The sequence below is a fragment of the Eretmochelys imbricata genome, chromosome 2 (assembly GCF_965152235.1).
Source record: "Eretmochelys imbricata isolate rEreImb1 chromosome 2, rEreImb1.hap1, whole genome shotgun sequence".
NCBI lineage: Eukaryota > Metazoa > Chordata > Testudines > Cheloniidae > Eretmochelys > Eretmochelys imbricata.
The window spans coordinates 123,186,423-123,210,449 of NC_135573.1; the positions used below are offsets into that span (position 1 = coordinate 123,186,423).

The 24,027-nt window shown below is 41.5% G+C and overlaps 1 protein-coding gene across 1 annotated transcript; it reads right to left on the reverse strand.

Annotated features, from left to right (window-relative positions):
• Positions 1–14,587: 14,587 nt before the first annotated feature.
• On the reverse strand, positions 14,588–15,583 carry MC4R (melanocortin 4 receptor). The gene has a single exon (XM_077809149.1). It carries the CDS (start codon positions 15,581–15,583, stop codon positions 14,588–14,590), a length of 996 nt encoding a protein of 331 aa, XP_077665275.1.
• Positions 15,584–24,027: the final 8,444 nt, after the last annotated feature.

A 24,027-nucleotide genomic window follows, 5' to 3' on the forward strand; every position in this document is an offset into this window, starting at 1 on the left:
ATAAGCTTTTGTGAGCTACAGCTCACTTCATCGGATGCATGCAGTGGAAAATACAGTAGGGGGATTTTATATACACAGAGAACATGAAACAATGGGTGTTACCATACACACTGTAATGAGAGCTATTACCAGCAGGAGAGAAAAAAAACCTTTTGTAGTGATTATCAAGGTGGGCCATTTCCAGCAGTTGACAAGAACGTGTGAGGAACAGTAGGGGAGGGAAATAAACGTGGGGAAATAGTTTTACTTTGTGTAATGACACATCCACTCCCAGTCTTTATTCAAGCCTAATTTAATAGTGTCCAGTTTGCAAATTAATTCCAATTCAGCAGTCTCTTGTTGGAGTCTGTTTTTGAAGGTTTTTTTGCTGTAATATTGCCACTTTTAGGTCTGTAATCAAGTGACCAGAGAGATTGAAGTGTTCTCCAACTGGTTTTTGAATGTTTTAATTCTTGATGTCTGATTTGTGTCCATTTATTCTTTTACATAGAGACTGTCCTATTTAGCCAATGTACATGGCAGAGGGGCATTGCTGGCACATGATGGCATATATCACATTGGTATATGTGCAGGTGAACGAGCCTCTGATAGCGTGGCTGATGTGATTAGGCCTATGATGGTGTCCCCTGAATAGATATGTGGACACAGTTGGCAATGGGTTTTGTTGCAAGGATAGGTTCCTTTGTTAGTGTTTTTGTTGTGTGGCAAGTGGCTGCTGGTGAGTATTTGCTTCAGGTTAGGGGGGCTGTTTGTAAGCAAGGACTGGCCTGTCTCCCAAGATCTATGAGAGTGATGGGTTGTCCTCCAGGATAGGTTGTAGATCATTGATGATGCGCTGGAGAGGTTTTAGTTGGGGGCTGAAGGTGACGGCTAGTGGCGTTCCATTATTTTCTTTGTTGGGCCTGTCCAGTAGTAGGTAACTTCTGGGTACTCTTCTGGCTCTGTCAATCTGTTTCTTCACTTCAGCAGGTGGGTATTGTAATTGTAAGAATGCTTGTTAGAGATCTTGTAGGTGTTTGTCTCTGTCTGAGGGGTTGGAGCAAATGCGATTGTATCGTAGAGCTTGGCTGTAGACAATGGATCATGTGGTGTGATCTGGATGAAAGCTGGAGGCATGTAGGTAAGCATAGCGGTCAGTAGGTTTCCGGTATAGGGGGGTGTTTATGTGACCATCGCTTATTAGCACCGTAGTATCCAGGAAGTGAATCTCTTGTGTGGACTGGTCTAGGCTGAGGTTGATGTTGGGATGGAAATTGTTGAAATCATGGTGGAATTCCTCAAGGGCTTCTTTTCCATGGGTCCAGATGATGAAGATATCAATAATGTAGCACAAGTAGAGTGCTCCTTTTCTTTCCCTTTTCCAATTATATACCTTCTATGAGAAAAGAGGTCTGAGAGATCAAGAAGCTTGGTAATGTTATGATTCCCTCAAAGAGTAGTGAGCCTGCCGATGATTCCTACCACACAATAATTTTAAACCATTGAACTCCTTTATGCAGATGGACGGTAACCATAGCACTCCACACTCAGCATTCCTCTTGGCTATCCTGTGGCTGATACTCATCAGACACACAACTATATATCTCTTGTGGGTCACAACACCCTTTTAAGACCAGAGGCACTCTCAGTGACATCCCAGAATGCCTAGTATAAACAGCAGAAGTAAAATAAGCTTAGAAAAGAAATAGGTGCATTGGTGGTTAACCCTCCCCATGAGGCTTGGAGGGAGGCCACTCTGCCTCACTACTAATAGAAATATCAGAAGGAAATAAGATTTATCAAGCACAAAGTTTCTGTGTGCAAGATTAAAGGAGTTCTAAGAGCCACCTGGACTACAAAATATTTAAAACAGAAATCTACCCTTTGCCTTTGTAGACTGAAAATGCAGGAGACTATTGGAAGCCTTGCATAAATGTAGACCAAGAAATAATTGTATGTGATGGATACAGACCTTACATTCCACCCTCCCAGCATCTAGAATTAAACAAGAGTTTTTTTGTTTAGACAGATACACCAAATAGACAGGTTTCAGAGTAACAGCCGTGTTAGTCTGTATTCGCAAAAAGAAAAGGAGTACTTGTGGCACCTTAGAGACTAACCAATTTATTTGAGCATGAGCTTTCGTGAGCTACAGCAGTACTTGTGGCACCTTAGAGACTAACCAATTTATTTGAGCATGAGCTTTCGTGAGCTACAGCTCACTTCAGTGAGCTGTAGCTCACGAAAGCTCATGCTCAAATAAATTGGTTAGTCTCTAAGGTGCCACAAGTACTCCTTTTCTCTTTACACCAAATAGAGTAACCCTTATTTCCCTTTTACATTTTTCTACAAGTGGAACTATTAGTTTTATATCCCCAACATACATTAGCCTGAAAACTGTCATATGCAAATAAGGCTCCAGGCCTTCGGGATGTTGGGAATTGCTCCATCAAGCAAATACCTGCTGAAATAACTGGCAGCTCACTTTGGGCCAGAGAACCTGTCAGACTTGGACATGCAGTATTATCTGACTGACTTTTCTTTGGATGTTTTTTCCCCCATTACATCCAACCTTTTCACAGCTGATCTTTGCAACAAACTAGACTGCGGAGGAGGATTTGAGAAGTCGGACTACAAGAAGATATAGAACAAGTACAAACCAGAAAAAGAGCTAGAAAGTATATAATTAATCATATCTATGACTACTGCCATCTCCTTCCTCCTCCTCATTATGGGAAATACAGCTCTATAATTCAGAAGGTGTCTCCTCATTAAGATAGTGCAGTGGGATAAAAGAATGATACAATTAAAAATAAAGGCGAATGATACAGACAATTTTCAATCTGCATTTTTTGCATAATGTAGTTGAATTTATGGATGAGTACAACTGTCATCGTTTTGAAAAAAAACTGAGCTAAAAAAGCTTATTTAGAAAATGCAGCATTAGAGTTCAAAGCTTACTTTAAACTATGTACCTTCTGATTGTGCCATGTTGTTAATACAACATGTAAAGAAATGGGAATGTCTTATGCAGCATCTTGTTGTACAATCTAATGTCATACAGGAAGTTTCCAGACAGCTTCATTTTTTTAGTCCATGTACGCAGTGTGAAGGGGTGTGTGTGCAAAGGGTGTGTGCAAGGAACCTTCCCCATCCCTTGTGAAACCTGCATAAGAGCCAGGCAATATTACACACCTGGAACTCAGATTTCCCCGGGTGTGTCCCAAAGGTGGCAGAGAGATGATAGCTCCATGGCTCTTTTCTTTTCTCAACATCAGGCGGTAGGATCAGGCTGCACCTTAAGAAGGGGCCTAGTAGCTGACAGTCTTCCTTTGCACGTCAGGGTGAACACCAGGGTATTCTGCCTCCTGGTGTTCTACGTGGGTTGTTACAGCTCCACACCACCAGGCTGTGACTAAGGCTATGTCTACACTAGAAGCACTTCAGCAGCACAGCTACAGCTCTGCAGCTACATCACTCTACTGCTGTAGTGTAGACACTCGCTACAGTGACAGATGGGGCTTTTTCCATTGCTGTAAATCTACCCCCTTGAGAGGTGGTAGCTAGGTGGATGGAGGAATTCTTCCATCGACCTAGCAGTGTCTGTACCAGGGCTTAGGTCTATTTAATCATGTCTCTTGGGGTGTGAATTTTTCACACCATTGAGTGACAGAGTTAGGTCAAAGTTTTAGATTTAGACCTGGCCTCTTTGGCACCAACTAGTTCTAAAATGAGATCCACAGAACAAGTCAAGTATGGACAAGATCAGTTAAGTATTTCAACATGAATATTTAAAGCTGAATCACTTAAGAGGCTCCCAACTGTGAAACAATCCTAAGTTTCAGGCAGGGCAGAGATTGGGCTGGTAAGGACTGGTGCAATGCATCACACCCTCTTTCATGTTGCATTCCTGTTCTCCAGAGGCTAAACTCTCATTGTTTAAAACATCTCCACTTGCAGAGTTTTTGCGCTGTAAGTTTAACCAGTGATAGGGAACTGGTGAAAGTAAAGCGCTGGCTTGTGTACTCACTTAATTCCTCAGGCGTCAGAGAGTGTTTACATTAGCAGCACTTCCATTGCTGATGAGAGCACTGCTCTAGGGCAGCTATCCCACAGTGCAGCTCTCTGCAGTTTGACCCTGGGTCTTGAGGGAAGGGGAGGGGGGTGATCGTGGGGCATCCGGGGTCCCTGCATAAACACTGATCAGCTCCAGTAGCTCAGCATTGTTCCGAGCAGGGGATCGTTTGCTCCGTGGAGCAGCCATTGTCACCTGGCCATATGATAAGTGAGCGTTTGCCAAGAAAACAGGAAGGGGAATTTCAAAGTTCCTGGGGCTTTACGGGGGTGGGGTGGGGGTGGATGTCTTTTTACCTGGCATCAGAGCAGCAGAGCTGCTGGCCAGAGTGGTCACCGAAGCACTGTGGGATATCCTCAGGAGGCTAAAAGCTGTGTAAACAGGAAGAATGTGTCTTCACTTGCACATCACCACAAAAGCATCACCGGTAAGAGCTGTATCCCTCTCGTGGAGGTGGTTTTCTTTTTACGGTGAAACTTTTGAGTTTCATCTCAAAAAGTCATTGGCAAGTGTAGATGCTCCCACGGTTTTTGTGCAAGAAAAGGTACTTTTCCTGCTTTAAATGGCAAGCGCAGACATGCCCTAAGGCTCTAGTGCTTATGGTTGCTGAAGCAGCCTCAGAAACATGAACCATGTGTAACAGATGCAGTGATCTTGGCCTGGCTTTACAGAACTCAAAGATATAGCTCAGAAGTGTGACCTATCCCATTCATCTCAGTGCATAGGCGCCGACTTCCACTGTTTCTGGGGGGTGCTCGACCCGCCCCTCCCCTACCCCCGCATCCCTGGCCCCACCCCTGCACCACCCTCACCCCGCCCCCATTCCGCCCCTTCCCCAGCTCCAGCCCCGGAGCACCCACACAGTGGGCACCGATGTCTCAGTGGGTGCTAACTCAGGGACTTATTAACTTATTAACTCAGGGTCAATGTTATTAACTATTTCAGTGCTCAAAGCATGTAAAAAAGGGGAGGAATAATTACACCGTGCAGACTGATGCTCATTTTAGCACCATAAGTGAGTGGGCTTGGGAGAGTAAATATAATTTCACCCATCCCCAGTCAAGAAGGAGCCAAGGAGTTTAATGGATCCCAATGAGGCCTCTGAGCATCCACAATGAAGAGCCAAGCTCAAGAAGTGGATTGGGGCATATGAGCCTCACCAAGCAGAAGCCAAGTCTGGGGGTCCCAGCAGAAACTAATGAGTGTGTTTGGACCCTGCTGAGAGACGTTAGCCCAAGGAACCCAAAGAGCATATGTGACCATATTTTGAACATCTGTACAACCTACTGTGCATCTCCTGCGGGTGGAACATCTCTGCACTCCACCCTCCCAACCTTTTAGGTAACATTCAACAGACCAGACTCTAGCCCACACCCATGAGGACTGCCTATCAGTCTCTGCTTGTACATAGCTCTCTCTTCTGACAATAGCTGAACTACTAAAATTTCCTCCAGAGAAGCAATACACCTGAGCAGTTACGGATACTATATATGTAGATGTATGCAATAAATTGAGTTGGTATTTTCCATTGTCTTATGTTGTCTCTCTTATTCTGAACATTGTTATTACAAACTTTGATAGGACCTTGTGTAGTTCTCCTCTGTTGACGGAGAAGGATTACAGTTTACCCTGCCTAAATGCAATAGTGTTAATCCCAAGTACTGAAAAATCACAGGTCGCCCCCCCCCTCCCACAAATCATGAGATTTGCTTTAGAGTCATAGAATTTTCATTATATATATTTTGGGTCTTATTTTCTTTCTGGTTGTTGAGTGTATTAAGGTGTACATTTTTCACAAGCTTTTCTCACAACTGTGAGAGTTAGAAACATTTTGTTTTACTAATGAAAGCTCAGATTCCCGAAGCTGGAGCTTTCAGAAAAATGCAAATATGACAAGATTCATGATAAAGTCATGAGAGTTGGCAACCCTGGGAGTGATTGGGCCATTTGGAGATGTAACCAGATTCACTGTCCATTTTTCAGAGTAACAGCCGTGTTAGTCTGTATTCGCAAAAAGAAAAGGAGTATTTGTGGCACCTTAGAGACTACCCAATTTATTTGACCATAAGCTTTCGTAAGCTACAGCTCACTTCATCGGATGCATACTGTGGAAAGTGTAGAAGATCTTTTTATGTACACACAAAGCATGAAAAAATACCTTCCAGCCCAACTTGACTATCATACACATTGTAAGGAGAGTGATCACTTTAGATAAGCTATTACCAGCAGGAGAGTGGGGTGGGAGGAGGTATTTTTTCATGCTTTGTGTGTACATAAAAAGATCTTCTACATTTTCCACAGTATGCATCCGATGAAGTGAGCTGTAGCTCACGAAAGCTTATGCTCAAATAAATTGGTTAGTCTCTAAGGTGCCACAAGTACTCCTTTTCTTTTTACTATCCATTTTGTTTCAATAGAAAGTACAAGTACTGTAAAAGCAGTAGTAAAGTTGTTTCTGTGGAAGATATGAAGGTTAATATTTTGAAGGTATTTACTTTGATATTACTGCAAGGGACCACATATGCAATATGACCATATGATCTTTTTCTTTTTTATTTGAGGAACCAGACATTTTCCAGAAACCAATATATAGTTTGTAAAAGATTTTTCCAGCTACATTTAATTTAATAAGGCAGCATTCATATCACTTCAGTGATTTCACACCTACTGATAAATCAATAAATTAATTATCCCAAACAATTGAAAATAGTCTCAGCATCCTATTATTATCCATGATATTGAATTTGTCGACGGACAATTTCTGTGATTTAAAGCGGTTAGAAAAGTCCAGTCCTAAGCATTCAGCTCAACCAGGTTTTTAAAGCACACAAGTTTGAAGTAGATGGGGAATGTTCTTATGCTTAAAAGCAAATCAGGTGGTGTACAGCATTTAGCAACCAATTTTAGTGTGGGATCAGGCAGCTAGATCAATGGGCATTATGCAGATGACAAAGATTTTTCAAAGTGATAGTGATTGGTTGCCTCAATATTTGGATGCCAAAGTAGAGACAAAATTGCTAATCACTCTTGTAAATTTTGGATTAAACATTTACATTTAAGCATCTAGCTGTATCATCTTACTGCTATGGAGTATAGAACCTCATTTTTTCAAAATGGCATGCAACTACCTCTTATTTTGATTAGCTTTTACAGTGGCAGGAGCTCTTCCATTGTCAATTTAAACACCAGGGTGAAATCCTGGCCTTTACTGAAGCCAATGAGAGTTTTGACATTCAGCTTAGTGAGGTCAGGGTTTCAACCCCAAATAAATATCCTGAAATACAGTAGGGTATTTAATGCCTGCCATCAGAGGTGGGTTTTAGGATTTTAAAGACCCTCTGGAAAACAATGAGTTCGAGGACCCCACAGAATTCCTATCTTTGACACATGTACCTGGCAAGAGCAGATCATGATTAGCAGCCCAGATGCTTTCCCCTTTACGTAGTACAGAGAAGAGAGGATATCAGAAGTGACTTAAATTCTGCATGTGAAGGGGTTCATTAGCTACTTGGCATGAAGATAACTGTTATTAAATACTCGTGCCTTTGTGTAAAGGGGGGAAAGGGATTTGTTTAATTTATTAGTAATGAGCATTAACTTTAATATAAAGGCACTAAAAGAAAACGCCCCTGGGACGAGCCACTCCAGATTCCTGATCAGGACTTTAGGATAACTGCCAAAGATAGCGCTACTAAACATATATCCAAGGTTTTATACTGAACCCAGTACACGTTGGGACAGGATTTTTGGAGTTTAATCTAGGCTGTACAGCTATCCAGGTAAATGCAATGGGTGTGGTTACAAACCTCACTATTGCATCTCAGTTCTTTGATGCAAGGCACTTGGGCCCAAGTTTTTGAAGGTATTCAGATGCCTTATGGGACAGAGCATATAGATGCACAAACAGGTAAATGCATAGCCAATTCATTGCTCACCTGTTGCTATATAAATTGTCAAGCTCTACTGGCCCAGGCAGCAGATCTCGTAAAGAATGATTACCGCCATATTTTCATTGTGTTTTTGTTTTCTTCCCTGTACGTCTCTTTTTTGTCCCTTAAATAAAGATCTGGTTTTAGTGTAGCCGGTGACAGGCTGAATTAAAGATGATGGCTTTGATAACCTTAAGTATCACAGGTACAATCAGTGACTATTACAGTATACAAAGCAAAAAACCTCATATACTGAATCCTTCTACACAAAATTTGAGGACAAAGAAGTGAGTCTCGAATTACAGACCTCTTCAAATAAGGGTTATTTTAACAAGAGTCATTTCAGAGAAGTACAATAATTTCAGTGCTATGGAGCTATTTATAGCATAATCAATTAGCGCATTACTGCTGCTGCACGTTTACTAATGCTACATTGTTAACTTCTTCTAGTTGCCAACATGCTCCAGCTTAGTGAGTCTTCTTGGGCATCACTCCACATCCACTGAACTGAAGGAGACTGAATCATGCTGATTTTTTTTTAAATTTACTTCAGGGAAATTATAAACTGATTTGATGAAACAAATTATACAAAGCTATAATTTTTTTCTTAAGTTAACTGAATGGGAAGGATGGCTAGTGCAGTGATGGACAACTAGCTGCCTGGGTGCCACATCGGGCCTTCCAGCTCATTTTATTTGGCCAGCCATAAACCAGATCTGATTAGGCAATGTGGCGGCACCAAGGACAGAAAGGGGGTTGGGCAAGGCATTATGGGGAAAGAGCCCCACCTACGCACAGGTGCATGCATCCTATGAAGCTGTGATGATATCCAATGGGCCGGAGTAGGGTTGCCAGGTGTCTGGTTTTCAGCCGAAACACGCGTTCAAAAAGGGACCCTGGTGGCTCCGGTCAGCACCACTGACCAGGACATTAAAAGTCCAATTGGCAGCGCAGCAGGGCTAAGGCAGACTCCCTACCTGGCTTCATGTGGCTCCCCAAAAGCTGTGACATGTCCCTCGGCTCCAAAGCGGAAGCACGGCCAGGGCACTCTGTGCACTGGCTCCACAGCTCCCATTTGCTAGGAATCACAGTCAATGGGAGTTGCAGGGGTGGTGATTGCGGGAGGAGGCAGTGCGCACTGTGCAGAGCCACCTGGCTGTGCCTCCACCTCAGAGCCAAGGGACATGTTGCCACATTCGGGGAGCCACCTGAGGTAAGTGCCGCCTAGAGCCCACATCCCTCACCCCCCTCAACCCCTGCCCTAGCCCTGAGTCCCCTCCTGCACCCAAACTCTCTCCTGGAGCCTGCACCCCGCAACCCTCCCCCTCCCATGCCCAATCCCCTGTCCCAGCCTGGAGCTCCCTCCTGCACCCACATCCCTCATCCCCGGCCCCACCCCACAGTCCTCACCCCCAGCCAGATCCCTCAAGCCCCCTGAACCCCAACCCTCTGCCCCAATTCAGAGACCCCTCCTGCACCCCGAGCCCCTCATTTTGGGCTCCACCCCAGAGCCCGCACCCCCAGCCCAGAGTTGGTATCCCCTCCTGCACCCCAACCCTCTGCTCCACCCTGGTGAAAATGAGCAAGTGAGTGAGGGTGGGGGAGAGTGAGCAACAGAGGTGGGGGGATGGAGAGAGTGGAGGGTGGGGCCTCTGGGAAGGGGCAGGGCAGGGGCAGAGCCTAGGGAAGAGGCAGGGCAAGGGTGTTTGGTTTTGTGCGATTAGAAAGTTGGCAACCCTAGCAGGTAGCCAGTTCCAATCCCATGGGATAAGCGCTGACTCTTTGGGTGAGAGTGGGGCAGTTTTACTCTGCAATCTCCCACCCTAACCCAACATCACACACTCTGGGGGCAGGACCGGACTCCTCTCAGGACCTCTCACCTCCCAGGGGCAGGACACTCCTCCCCCCACATCACACCCTGTGGGACAGCACCTTACCTCCCCCCCCGCCTCTGTGTCAGAGCCCCCAGCCCATCAAAGTGTTACAATTGAATTGGCTCATTAGCACTGACCCCCCCCCAAACTTGGTAAGGCAACTCCCATCTTTTCATGTGCTATAATATATATTCTGCTTACTGTATTTTTCACTCCATGCATCTGATGAAGTGGGTTTTAGCCCACAAAAGTGTATGCCCAAATAAATTTGTTAGTCTCTAAGGTGCCACAAGGACTCCTCATTGTTTTTGCTGATACAGACTAACACTACTACCACTCTGAAACCAGTGGATGTTGTGGCCTCTAATACCTTAAAGTTGCCCATCCCTGGTCTAGTAAATAGGGCAAGGGACTGGAACTCTTTTATGGAAACTATGACAATATTGTTGAGGAAAAAATCTGTGGGGTAACCAATATATTGTGAAAATTACTGCCTTATTTAATATCACCCTAAACCATAAAATATAAGATAGAATGTTAGTTCTGAATGTGAAATGAGTAATTCAGAAAATAATTCGAAGCATGATTTCCCAAGCACAAATTAGTTGGCTGAAAATATCAGCAAATGTTGCAGTGTAATTCAGTACACTTACCATTTGTAGATATGTGTAATGTCTTATAGATGATGAAAAGTTCTTTGACAGAATCAAATAGAATTCCAAGTTTTTTAGAGGATAATTTTTTTTTAGATTAATCTATTTTCTCATCTTTAATCTTCTCTCTTTAGAATCTGTAAAAATGATTTATTTTCCTCAGGCTCCCAGCACAGGTGAACCAGACAAAGGTATCTTAATTCCACCTTTTTTTTTTCTTCTTATAAAGGGAAATGATTAATGTTAATGCAGGGGGTGCCATTAAAATCTCACTATTTGCCACTCTGCATTATATCATTGTCTTTCACTGTAAGAACAGGAAGATACCAGGATCTAAGCCACAATTCTGCAAGACACTGAGTATTGAAAGATTGGGCCCAATCCTGAGAGGTGCCAAGAACCCTCAACAACAACTGAATTATCAGCCTCTTATTGTTGGTTCCTGGCCGAGCAAGTGTTGAGCTTTCATTGACACCCACTGTCATTAGGGTATATTCTGAGAGCCTGATCCTGCACAAACTTTTCTACCATTAGTCCCATAGAAATCAATGGAACTCCACATAGTAGTAAATTTAAACATACGTATAAGTGTTCGCAGGATCAGGGCATAAACTGTAGAGGCTAAAATTCCCCTTCATGCTGACAATTTAATGTTTTAATTCATTATCTTTCTTCTGCATTTTCTGAACTTTCTGGGGCTAAAAACAAGGAGAAATCTGAAATCTTGCACCTCAACCAATATTGTATGGGTTGATATTATCAAGACACTGCACATATCCTTTCTGTACCATCTTACTGAATGTCTCAAATAGACAAATATCAGTAGCTGTCAGCACATAAATGATTTTAAACTTACTTGTCCAAAATACTGAGATTCCCAAAGTCATACATAGATGTCCCTCTACATGCAGCACCACCCACTATATTAGTAATAATAATGTAGACACGCTGGCCTAAACTTTCAGAAGTAGCTAGTGATTTTGACGCCTCCATTCTTGGATGCCTAACTTGACAAACCTTAAAGAGGCCTGATTTTCAGAAAGTGGTGAGTAGAGCTCATTGAAAAATATTCATCTAAACAGTTTTCCTTCAGAAAAACACTGCTTCAACTAAATTGACATTTTGAAATTATATATATATATTCACACAGGTCAATATGAAACCAAAATATTTTGATTAATCTGAAAATATTTTTTTTAGAATTTAATTTAATGAAAAACATTAAATTGTGGCTATTCATCCCTAATTAATATTTAAAAAAATTGAAATCTCAATTTTTTTTTTGTGGGATGGAAAATCCATTTCTGACCATTTCTAGTGTTGAACACACACACTTTGAAATTTAAGCCCTTTTAAAACATCTAAAGTCATGTATCCAAAAAGTGAGTCATTTTTAAAAATTTAGGACTGTGAAACTCACCCTGAGCTTTGAGCTAATCTGCAGAGAAAGAGGAAGCTGGATTTTTAGGTACTTTTAAAAAAAACCTTCTTTGTTATGGTTTTGCAGAGTTATTTTATAACCTTTGCAAAATAAAATAATTTAGAAAATCTGCATCATGTAACATAAAAAACATTAATATACCTCTATAAACTGATGGCACTCTAATTACAAAATGTGTTTTTAAATATTAATTGCTTTAATCTAGAGTGAAGTCATATTGTGAAAAAGCACTTTTGGGGCAAATACATGTGTAGCTTTGACATTTTTGTTGTGGAAACAGAAATTTCTGGATGAACTAATTGCTTTCCCCTTGTGGAAGCTGCATCTTTTCCAGGTTAAAGGTTAAAATAAGAAAATGCTTTTCATATGGCTCCACAGCATGAAATAAAAAGAAAAATCTAATGTATCTTTAAACATCAGTTTCATCTAATTTAGGTACAAAAATATTAACAGGCTTTAATCATAAACATATATTTATTTATTGCCTGGTGTCATTGCAGGGCAGACTTAAGGTTGTTTGGGTGCACTAATTGTGCGTTTTCATACTTGAACAGGTTTGTATTTATTTTAAGGTTTCCCTTAACTTTGAATTCACTGGGTTTATAGAATTTGGTTTTGGAACAGAGACACAAAATGATTAAACACAGGTCACTGGCACCGCTAGAAGTAGAACCAGGGTTCCAGACTCACAAGCCAGTGTCCCTTCCATTTTACTACACAGTCTCACCAAGCAATGTCCAAAGGACATTGCTCATTGGCATATGAGGAAGGAATTAATCATCTCAGTGCATGTCCTAGCTGACGGGTGATTTTATTAAAAAGAAAGTACTATGAACAATATTCTACAATAATGGTGTGAACCACTACGTCTTACATAGCAGTACTGCAGAATTTGGGGCAATTACTATTGAATACTGTGGTACTATTTGTATAATAAAAGATGCCTGCATCCCACTTACAACCACAAGTGACACTCATACTGGTAGTCTCGTTAGAGAGGGGAAGGACAGAAAATACTCAGAGACTGAAGTTGCCTTTTAACCCTCGAGATGGATCCCCTGGTACCAAGGTAAGTCTACATATAGAAGCTTGTGCTGTCAATGCCCATATTTAAGCTCGGAAGGATTAGATTTTTTTATTGTTAAATATCAATAAATGTGGATTTTTCCACACACACACGCAAACCAATGAAAAAATATCTCCATCAATAATACTCAAACTTTACAGAGAGGCAAAGTAAGAAAAACGTTGCTTGAGAACTTGAGTTTGATTTAAGGCTATTTACTAGATATATTTTGATGTGTGATATTGACAATTTGTGTTTTAGTGGTTATAAAAGTTTAACTTTTTGAATCTCAACATGTATTGTTATGAAACAATTCTTGTCTGACTGCCATAATTTCCCACAACTGGGGAAATTTAAATTGATAAAAATAGGAAACAATGCTTTAAAATAGACATTGATGTTATCCATCAAAATTATAAAAAAATTCAAAAATTCTGCCAACCCTATCCATATTATATATGTTCGGCAGATAAACAGAGTCTCCAAACTGATGTCAGTCTGGCAACTTTATCTAGCACTAAATGTCACTCTAGGAAAGTATCTCCACTTGCTGAACTGAACCTCAGTCATACAGCAATCACTATCTTGTAAAACATTATATATCTAGCTATCACCTTGTGTTGCAAGGGTGTAAAAATCTCATTCATTTTTGACAGTACATGCATCAGTGGAAAGGAGCTTTATTCAATTATTCTGAACCCCTATGATGAAGCTAATTATTGAACTGACAGGTTTCAGAGTAGCAGCCGTGTTAGTCTGTATTCGCAAAAAGAAAAGGAGTACTTGTGGCACCTTAGAGACTAACAAATTTATTTGAGCATAAGCTGTCGTGAGCTACAGCTCACTTCATCAGATGCATTCAGTGGAAAATACAGTGGGGAGATTTATATACATAGATTGTTTCATGTTCTCTATGTATATAAATCTCCCCACTGTATTTTCCACTGAATGCATCCGATGAAGTGAGCTGTAGCTCACGAAAACTTATGCTCAAATAAATTTGTTAGTCTCGAAGGTGCCACAAGTACTCCTTTTCTTTTATTGAACTGAGTTATCTCAATGAAACATGTCCATTTAAAATATATAATTCAAGCCACCGTTACACAAATACAATACAGAAGCACTCATCATTAGCCTAACTACATTTTAAATTTTCACATGTGTATAATTTAATACATGGATGAAAGTAACTCACTGCCTCTGTTTTTTAGGTTAACAGAATTAGGATAAATGTGGAGAGTAATATATGTGTATTTTAAGCAAGGCAATTAAGTTATTTCCCAACATCTAGGACCTACAGATAATCATGTTTATTAGTATTTCACAATCCAGAAAGATTACATTTTTCTTTTACTTACAGACTGGTGAGCTTTTTTCCCCGCAAAGTTAAATAATCACAGCTGTAGCTTTCACAAGCACTACACAGAGGTATAAATTATACATGAATGAGACTTATAACTGCAGGAGAGAGGGATTCATTATTAAAGACATAGCCCAGGTTCTGTTGAGAAAAGTACTAGAAGGTTTAGAGGTCTGTGGTGTGTGTGCACAGTAGATTCTCTGTTTCCATTTAGTATTTGTTAGACAAGTCACAGAGCCCTCGCTGGCAACAGCAGCAAATGATCTCCTTGAAGGTTTTCCTGAGCTCTTGACTCCGGAATGCGTAGATAAGGGGATCAATGATGGAATTGCACATGATGAGAATAAGGTACAAGTTAAAGTGGGACATGAAACACACACAGTATGGATTGTGGGGGCAGGAGATGTAGAAAATCAAGTGGAGGAAAAATGGGGCCCAACACACAACAAAAACCCCTATCAAGATGGTCAAAGTGATGGCCCCCTTCATGTTGGCACCTTGACGAATTGTGCCAGTCCCTGGAAGAACTGCAATCTTTTTGATATGCAGTCGGGCCAGCATGAACATGTGGACATAGAGGGAGGCCATGAGAACTAGCATGGTGAAGAACATGCTGATAAGACAGATGATGACAACGCTGCTGTCTGAGTAAATAATGAACAAAATGCCTGAAACCGTGCAAGCAGCCCAGATGCATGTTATGATGATCCCTACACGCTTCACTGTCATAATGTTATGGTACTGGAGAGCATAAAAGATGGTAAAATACCTGTCCACAGCTATTGAAAGCAGGCTGCAAATGGATGCAAGTAAGGAACTGCAAATCACCGAGTCAATGACATTGTCAATGTTTACGGTGAAACTTTGTGCACCAGTATCTGTATTGTTTAACAGGGTGATTACAATGGTTTCTGATCCATTTGACAGACTCACTAGCATGTCAGCCACTGCCAGACTACAGATGAAAAAGTACATAGGTGAATGCAGATTCTTGTTCTTGGCTATTGCCACAATGACCAAAATGTTCTCCAATAAACTTATGATGCCCAGAGTCACAAACACTTCTGGAGCCACAAAAAGTTGCTCGTAGCACCCTCCAGAGGAGTAACCTTTTCCACTTGACTCATTGGCACCACCATGCAATCCATAGCTGTGGTTCCAGAAGCGCAGAGGCTGGTGCATGCCATGGTGGCGTGTGACGTTCATCTTATGAAGTGCCGATCCAACCCCAAGTGATATTTTTCCAGCTTGCTGCCTTTTAAATATCAAGTTTCTTTTTGGTTTCCTTGTAGTCCTCCTGAGACTTTTCACTTGCAAAGTTAGCACAAAGGCCTCCAAGGGAGAAAGCAGTTAAAACTCTAGCATGACATCAAACAGCAGGATTTCAGACTCTGACATGCTGGTTTTGTCTCTTACAGATGCAGTTTCTAATAATCATCACCTTTAGCATGGTTATCAAGTTCCATGATATTCAATCTACAGCTGTTTTGGTTCCCCCCCCCCCATCACTTATATTTTATACTGATGCATTCAGGTATTTTCTTGTCTTCTATTAGGAGAGGTAAAAGTAAAATACTCAAGTGACTGCTGCTGAGCGGAAACCAATTTCAAACCGCAAGCACCACTCTGTCAGGCAGTGTATGCTTGCTGCCTGTTTTATGGTGTGTAGAGGGTGAAAGAGTATTCAGAGGCATGCTCCGCCTCTGTTTTGCCTTCAGCCAATAAGGCTAAGGAACAGTGAAAGTCTAGGAGATGCTGATTACATTTCAGAACTGCACATCACATAGCAAAACAGTTTCAGATACAGCACAGCTCCCTACAGTTACGGGAAATTAGACTTTGTTTTGCTTCCTTATCTTTTCAGAATAGTTTTATTCCCCTCATAACTCCTCCGCAATGGATTTTCTGCATCATCACCACCACTTCTTACAACTACAGCTGCTTTAAGAGTCTTAAAGAAGTCCTTAAATCATTCTGATGCCTTATAGAATCAGAGAATATCAGGGTTGGAAGGGACCTCAGGAGGTCATCTAGTCCAACCCCCTGCTCAAAGCAGGACCAATCCCCAACTAAAGCCTTGGCTTATATCCTTTTATTGTTAGTAGTAGAAGTAGTCCTTTGTATTTATTTTTGATGAAATAAAGTTACTGTATTTTATATGCATGCCAAGTATGCTCTAGACTGGGAATCAACTGAACCCAAATTGCCTCCTGGCTCTGCCATAGACTTCCTGTGTGACATTGGCCATGTCATTTAATCTCTATGTGCCTAAATTCCCCATTTGTAAGATGGATAATTCCTTACCTGACAGGTGTTGTGAAGATAACTATATTTTAAAAAGTGTAAGGTACTCAAGTGTTATGGTAAGGGGTACCACATAAGGACCTGAGATAAAGCAAGAAGGGTGCATAACTATTCTGCAGATGAGGCTGAGCTCCAAGACACAACACTGTCACCAAGGTATCATCCTCATTGCTGGCAGAATTTAGTGCCAGATGTTGGGAAACTAGATAGAGCAGTGGACATTTACTTTTCCATTAGCTTTTCTGATTAGTTAAACAAAGCTGTGATTTTTGAGAAAGGTGTCTCAGGGATCAGCAATAAGACCAAGTAGACAGTAAGTCCTCAGCGTAATCATTAATCATCCCACAACAGTGTGCCCCATCAGCAGGACAGACCTTCATTGCACTTCTGTCAGCTCTGCCTTAGCATCCACTAAAAAAATACAATTCTAGAGTGGAAAAAACAGCAGGAGACCATAACACTTTTGTTCATCAACCACTATAAAGTATTTTTAAAAATACAAAAACTACCAAACAAAAAACTAAAAACCAATAGAAACTAGAAAGAACAGAAAAGGAGGGGGGGAAATGGCACTTAGAGTCATTGCACTCAGGAGCATCGTGTTCATTTGGGAATTGTTTAATGAGCCGGTTCTGACACCTGACAGGAAAACAGAAGAAGGGCTGAGTCTGGTGCAGCAGCAATCCTCAGTAAATAAGGGCTTAGTTCAGAGCTAACTTCCCTTCTCCCACATCCCTCCTCCCCCATGCACTGGAGCTCTGTAGAGGAGTTGTAAGATAAAATGCTGTGTGGGAAGACAGGGAAGGGAGTTTGCCTGTGGGAGTGCTACACACCCACACACCAAATCTGAGCTCTGGGTTAAATCTGCAGTGTGAAAAGGGCCTTTATTGTTACATTTGTTTTGCTGAGGTAACTTGTTTTGGCTTATGGTGATCTGCTTACAGAACAGCAGCATATTGCAGAAGTATAAAACCACAGATACAGTAAATAGCCAAATCTACCACCCATACACACAGGAAATCCTAAACTTAGAGATGACATTCCACTAACCAGCAGCATTCCTATAATGACGGTGTGAATACTGGCCAGACAGTGATCTTTATTTCCCTGCCCCAGTCACACAGACATGAGTCAGGGCTATAAAAGGTTAATATCCTTGTCACATGACACTGGTGATTGTCACTAACTCCTGTTGTAGTCCCGGAGAGTGAACTTGAATACCTTGCCCGTTGTGGTACAGCTGCTCCAGGAGGGGTAGAGGGAACAAAAGGACAAAGCTTGATAAGAAGGCTTAACAGGGAGGGAACCAGCTCCAAATATCTGGCCTTGTCCTACGTGTGCCTCCTGAAATGTGCAGACTCTGAGTGTTCTCAACTCCCACTTAACTTTGAGAATCCTTTGTCAAAGGTGTATTTATTGTTTTTTGCTGCCCATGTCTAAAAAGTTCAACTTGTTCCTCCAAACTTTTGCACCCAGCAATGATGATCCTGCACAAAAACATACTTTTGAGATTTGTGCAACCCTCTGCGGTAGTTGCAAGCAAAAATATTACAGAACTAAATGACAAGGACTCTTCTGTGTAGTAACCCTCATCTGAAGTGTTTGTGGGCTTTGAGACACATAACTACATAAGAACGGAAAACATAGATTCATAGATTCATAGATATTTAGGTCAGAAGGGACCATTATGATCATCTAGTCTGACCTCCTGCACAACGCAGGCCACAGAATTTCACCCACCACTCCTACAAAAAAAACCTCACACCTATATCTGTGTTATTGAAGTCCTCAAATTGTAGTTTAAAGACCTCAAGGAGCAGAGAATCCTCCAGCAAGTGACCCGTGCCCCATGCTACAGAGGAAGGCGAAAAACCTCCAGGGCCTCTTCCAATCTGCCCTGGAGGAAAATTCCTTCCCGACCCCAAATATGGCGATCAGCTAAACCCTGAGCATATGGGCAAGATTCATCAGCCAGATACTACAGAAAATTCTTTCCCAGGTAACTTGGATCTTACCCATCTAAAACCCATCACAGGCCATTGGGCCTATTTACCATGAATATTTAATTACCAAAACCATGTTATCCCATCATACCATCTCCTCCATAAACTTATCGAGTTTAATCTTAAAGCAAGATAGATCTTTTGCCCCCACTACTTCCCTCGGAAGGCTATTCCAAAACTTCACTCCTCTGATGGTTAGAAACCTTCGTCTAATTTCTAATCTAAATTTCCTAGTGGCCAGTTTATATCCATTTGTTCTTGTGTCCACATTGGTACTGAGTTTAAATAATTCCTCTCCCTCTCTGGTATTTATCCCTCTGATATATTTATAGAGAGCAATCATATCTCCCCTCAGCCTTCTTTTAGTTAGGCTAAACAAGCCAAGCTCCCTGAGTCTCCTTTCATAAGACAAGTTTTCCATTCCTCGGATCATCCTAGTAGCCCTTCTCTGTACCTGTTCCAGTTTGAATTCATCCTTCTTAAACATGGGAGACCAGAACTGCACACAGTACTCCAGGTGAGGTCTCACCAGTGCCTTATATAACGGTACTAAAACCTCCTTATCCCTACTGGAAATACCTCTCCTGATGCATCCCAAGACGACATTAGCTTTTTTCACAGCCATATCACATTGGCAGCTCATAGTCATCCTATGATCAACCAATACTCCAAGGTCCTTTTCCTCCTCCGTTACTTCTAGTTGATGCGTCCCTAGCTTATAACTAAAATTCTTGTTATTAATCCCTAAATGCATGACCTTACACTTCTCACTATTAAATTTCATCCTATTCCTATTACTCCAGTTTACAAGGTCATCCAGATCCTCCTGTAGGGTATCCCTGTCCTTCTCTAAATTAGCAATACCTCCCAGCTTTGTATCATCTGCAAACTTTATTAGCACACTCCCACTTTTTGTGCCCAGGTCAGTAATAAAAAGATTAAATAAGATTGGTCCCAAAACCGATCCCTGAGGAACTCCACTGGTAACCTCCCTCCAACTTGACAGTTCACCTTTCAGTAGGACCCGTTGTAGTCTCCCCTTTAACCAATTCCCTATCCACCTTTCAATATTCCTATTGATGCCCATCTTATCCAATTTAACTAATAATTCCCCATGTGGCACCGTATCAAACGCCTTACTAAAATCTAAGTAAATTAGATCCACTGCGTTTCCTTTATCTAAAAAATCTGTTACTTTCTCAAAGAAGGAGATCAGGTTGGTTTGGCACGATCTACCTTTTGTAAAACCATGTTGTATTTTGTCCCATTTACCATTGACTTCAATGTCCTTAACTACCTTCTCCTTCAAAATTTTTTCCAAGACCTTGCATACTACAGATGTCAAACTAACAGGCCTATAATTACTTGGATCACTTTTTTTCCCTTTCTTAAAAATAGGAACTATGTTAGCAATCCTCCAATCATACGGTACAACCCCTGAGTTTACAGATTCATTAAAAATTCTTGCTAATGGGCTTGCAATTTCTTGTGCCAATTCTTTTAATATTCTTGGATGAAGATTATCTGGGCCCCCCGATTTAGTCCCATTAAGCTGTTTGAGTTTCGCTTCTACCTCAGATATGGTGATGTCTACCTCCATATCCTCATTCCCATTTATCATGCTACCATTATCCCTAAGATCCTCTTTAGTCTTATTAAAGACTGAGGCAAAGTATTTGTTTAGATATTGGGCCATGCCTAGATTATCCTTGACCTCCACTCCATCCTCAGTTTTTAGCGGTCCCACTTCTTCTTTCTTTGTTTTCTTCCTATTTATATGACTATAGAACCTTTTACTATTGGTTTTAATTCCCTTTGCAAGGTCCAACTCTACTTGACTTTTAGCCTGTCTCACTTTATCCCTACATATTCTGACCTCAATAAGGTAGCTTGCCTTACTGATCCCTCCCTTCTTCCACTCCCTATATGCTTTCTGCTTTTTCTTAATTACCTCTCTAAGATGCTTGCTCATCCAGCTTGGTCTACAACTCCTGCCTATGAATTTTTTCCCCTTTCTTGGGATGCAGGCTTCCGATAGCTTCTGCAGCTTTAATTTAAAATAATCCCAGGCCTCCTCTACCTTTAAACCCATAAATTCTTCAGTCCAATCCACTTCCCTAACTAATTTCCTTAATTTTTGAAAGTCAGCCCTTTTGAAATCAAAAACCTTAGTTGCAGATTTATTTTTGTTAATCCTTCCATTCAGTTTGAACTGAATTAGCTCATGATCACTTGAGCCAAGATTATCCCCTACAACCATTTCCTCTATGAGGTCCTCATTACTCACCAAGACCAAATCTAAAATAGCATCCCCTCTAGTCGGTTCAGCAACTACTTGCTGAAGGAATCCATCAGCTATCGCATCTAGGAAAATCTGAGCCCTATTATTATTACTAGCACTCGTCCTCCAGTCTATATCTGGGAAGTTAAAGTCTCCCATGATCACACAGTTTCCATTAGTATTTACTTTATTAAAAACATTAAAAAGGGCTCTATCCATATCCAAATTAGATCCCGGCGGTCTATAGCACACCCCAAGCACTATCCCAGGGGAGGCTCTAATAGTTTTCTTCCCCAATTTAATTTTTGCCCAGACAGACTCAGTCATATCCATTTCATCGCTTCTTATTTCTTTACATTCTATCTCATCATTGATATACAGTGCTACTCCACCACCTTTACCTTTATTTCGGTCTTTCCTAAACAGCACATACCCTTCAATACCTGTAGCCCAGTCATGACTACTATTCCACCAGGTCTCTGTTATATCTATAATATCTGGTTTCACTTCCTGCACCAGTAACTCTAGTTCCTCCATTTTGTTACCTAGGCTCCTTGCATTAGTGTACAAACATCTTAATTTTTGCTGTTTAGCCTCACTCACATTCTGTACCCTATTAGGCACGGTTATTTTACTACCAGTATAACCTATTAGACTTGTATCTACACTGCCCTTCCTCCTACCTACAGCTGTATCCACTCTTACTTCATTTTCTTTCCACTCTATGCTTAATTCTGGCGTGGAGATTACCTGGACATCTCCCAACCATCTCCCCCAAATTCCTAGTTTAAAGCTCTCTTAATCAGTTGTGCCAGCCTCCATCCTAGAAGTCTATTTCCTTCCCTACTCAGATGAAGTCCATCCCGAGAGAACTGTCCTCTATCCATGAATGCCTCCCAATGGCCATACATCCCAAAGCCCTCCTTATAGCACCACTGCCTAAGCCATCTATTGATAGTCATAATCTTGTCACACCTTTGTTGCCCTTCTCTAGGAACAGGCAGAATCCCACTAAAGATCACCTGAGCCTCAATTTCCTTAAGCGTCCTCCCCAGCCTAGCATAGTCTCCCTTAATACTTTCCAGCGAGAATCTAGCCGTATCATTTGTTCCCACATGAAGGATAATTAGGGGATTCTTTCCCGCTCCCTTTAGAATCCTTTTCAACCTCAGGTCTACATCCCGTATCTTAGCACCCGGAAGACAGCACACCCTCCTATTTTCTGGATCAGCTCTGGTTACAGGCCTATCTATTCTTCTCAGTAAAGAGTCCCCAATCACATAGACCTGCCTTTTCCTAGTGACTGTGCTATTCTCCAGTCTATCCCCTGTTCCCTCTGGCTGCAAGTTCTTTCCATTCCCATTCTCCCTTGTAATCCTTTTTAACCCATCCTGTATCCTCCTGGGGCTCATATTTGGTGTAATCTCCATTAACTCTTCCCCTTTTCCTATAGGACTAACCTCTCTTCTCTTCTTCCTTGCCCTGTCACCTTCAGTGACTACCTGCTGAGCCCCTTCCTCATTTTCCAACTCTGCAAACCTATTCTTAAGCTCTATTTCTCCTTCACTAGCCCGTCTTTTCCTCTGCCTAGTTCTTTTAGTCACATGCTTCCACCGACCACTTTCCTCACCCAGTCTCCCCTCAGAATTCCCTAGTCCTGCTTCCATCTGCAAGTCTGAGCTTTTCCCTTCAGATACCTCATGTCTTTGCTCCATAATCTGCTCAAACCCCTTCCTAAACTCTACCAGACTTTCCACCTGCATCTCCAAACCTCGGATCTTTTCCTCCATCAGCTCTATCAGACGGCACTTCATGCAGACAAAACATGATCAATACAAGGTTATATAAAATATTTTTGGTTGAAGCTGTGCAATTTGTTTGAAAAAGGCAATGCCTTTAGAAGACCCTGTACTTAAAAGCCTGGCTTTTGTTAATCCAACCCATCGTTTATATGCATCTTTCCATGATATAGAGGTCGTAACTGATCGATTTCCTGATGTGATCAGTGTGCAACAAATGGATCCTCTGCTTTCTCAAATTAGGGATTGTCAAATCTGGGATGCACTTCCTGAATTGTGTCATAAAACATCTCAAATAAATGACTTGGGAAGTGCCCAGGCAAGATTCTCTGTGCTTTCAAAACTTGTAAAATTCTTCTGGTTAATCCCCCACAGCAATGTACCATATGAAAGACTATTCAGCATAGTACCAAAAATAATAACCAGCACAAGTAGTTCATTGGGAAAAAAATCCTCTCTTCCAGCAAACTGTACTCAACGTGTCTGAAAAGGCAACAATGGTGAGGAATAACTATGTGCTGTACAGGAGGCAAAAATCAATCTCTCTTTTCACCTGAAGTATCTCCAGTAGTATCCTTCACCTGAACTGTGCAAGAAAGCAAAATGTACCATATACCAGGAACACACTGCAGAGTAAAAGAAGCAGTGCTCTTATGTAGGTAAATACTAACTTTTGTTCTAGCCAAAACCAACCGTTGAATTAAAACAAATCTGGTAGCTAACAGTCATTTCAAAATTAGTCTGTCAGTGGTGAAGACAGATAAAGAAACATTTATTGGGCTTAGTTTCTTCCATTATTTTGAACATGTTATTGTTATAGTTCTTATACCAAACCTTCCCCATAAGCATAATTACTATGTTAGTTTATTCTATTGCATCCCACTTCAGTCCCTTGAAATTTTGGGACATAAGCCACTGAATTGAGACTTCACAGCTCCCCCCTTTCCCCGCCCAAACCGTGCATCCCCCTCTTAGCAATGTGGGTTTAAGGGAATAAGAAATTCCAGGGAGGAGATAGCTCCAGGGGCCAAAGAAACTGAAACCTGTGGGAGCAAACCCAGAAGCAGCCTGAGGGCATTTGCAGAAGAGTAAAAAGAAAAGGAGTACTTGTGGCACCTTAGAGACTAACCAATTTATTTGAGCATGAGCTTTCGTGAGCTACAGCTCACTTCATCGGTCTGATTGGCTGTTTGCTCCATTCCACAGTCTCTTCACCTCAGCTTCCGTTACCCTGACTTCATACTCTTTTCCCCTTCTCTGTCT

Coding starts and splice junctions, on each gene's coding strand:
- MC4R (XM_077809149.1), bottom strand. CDS start 15,583: ATGAACGTCACACGCCACCATGGCATGCACCAGCCTCTGCGCTTCTGG.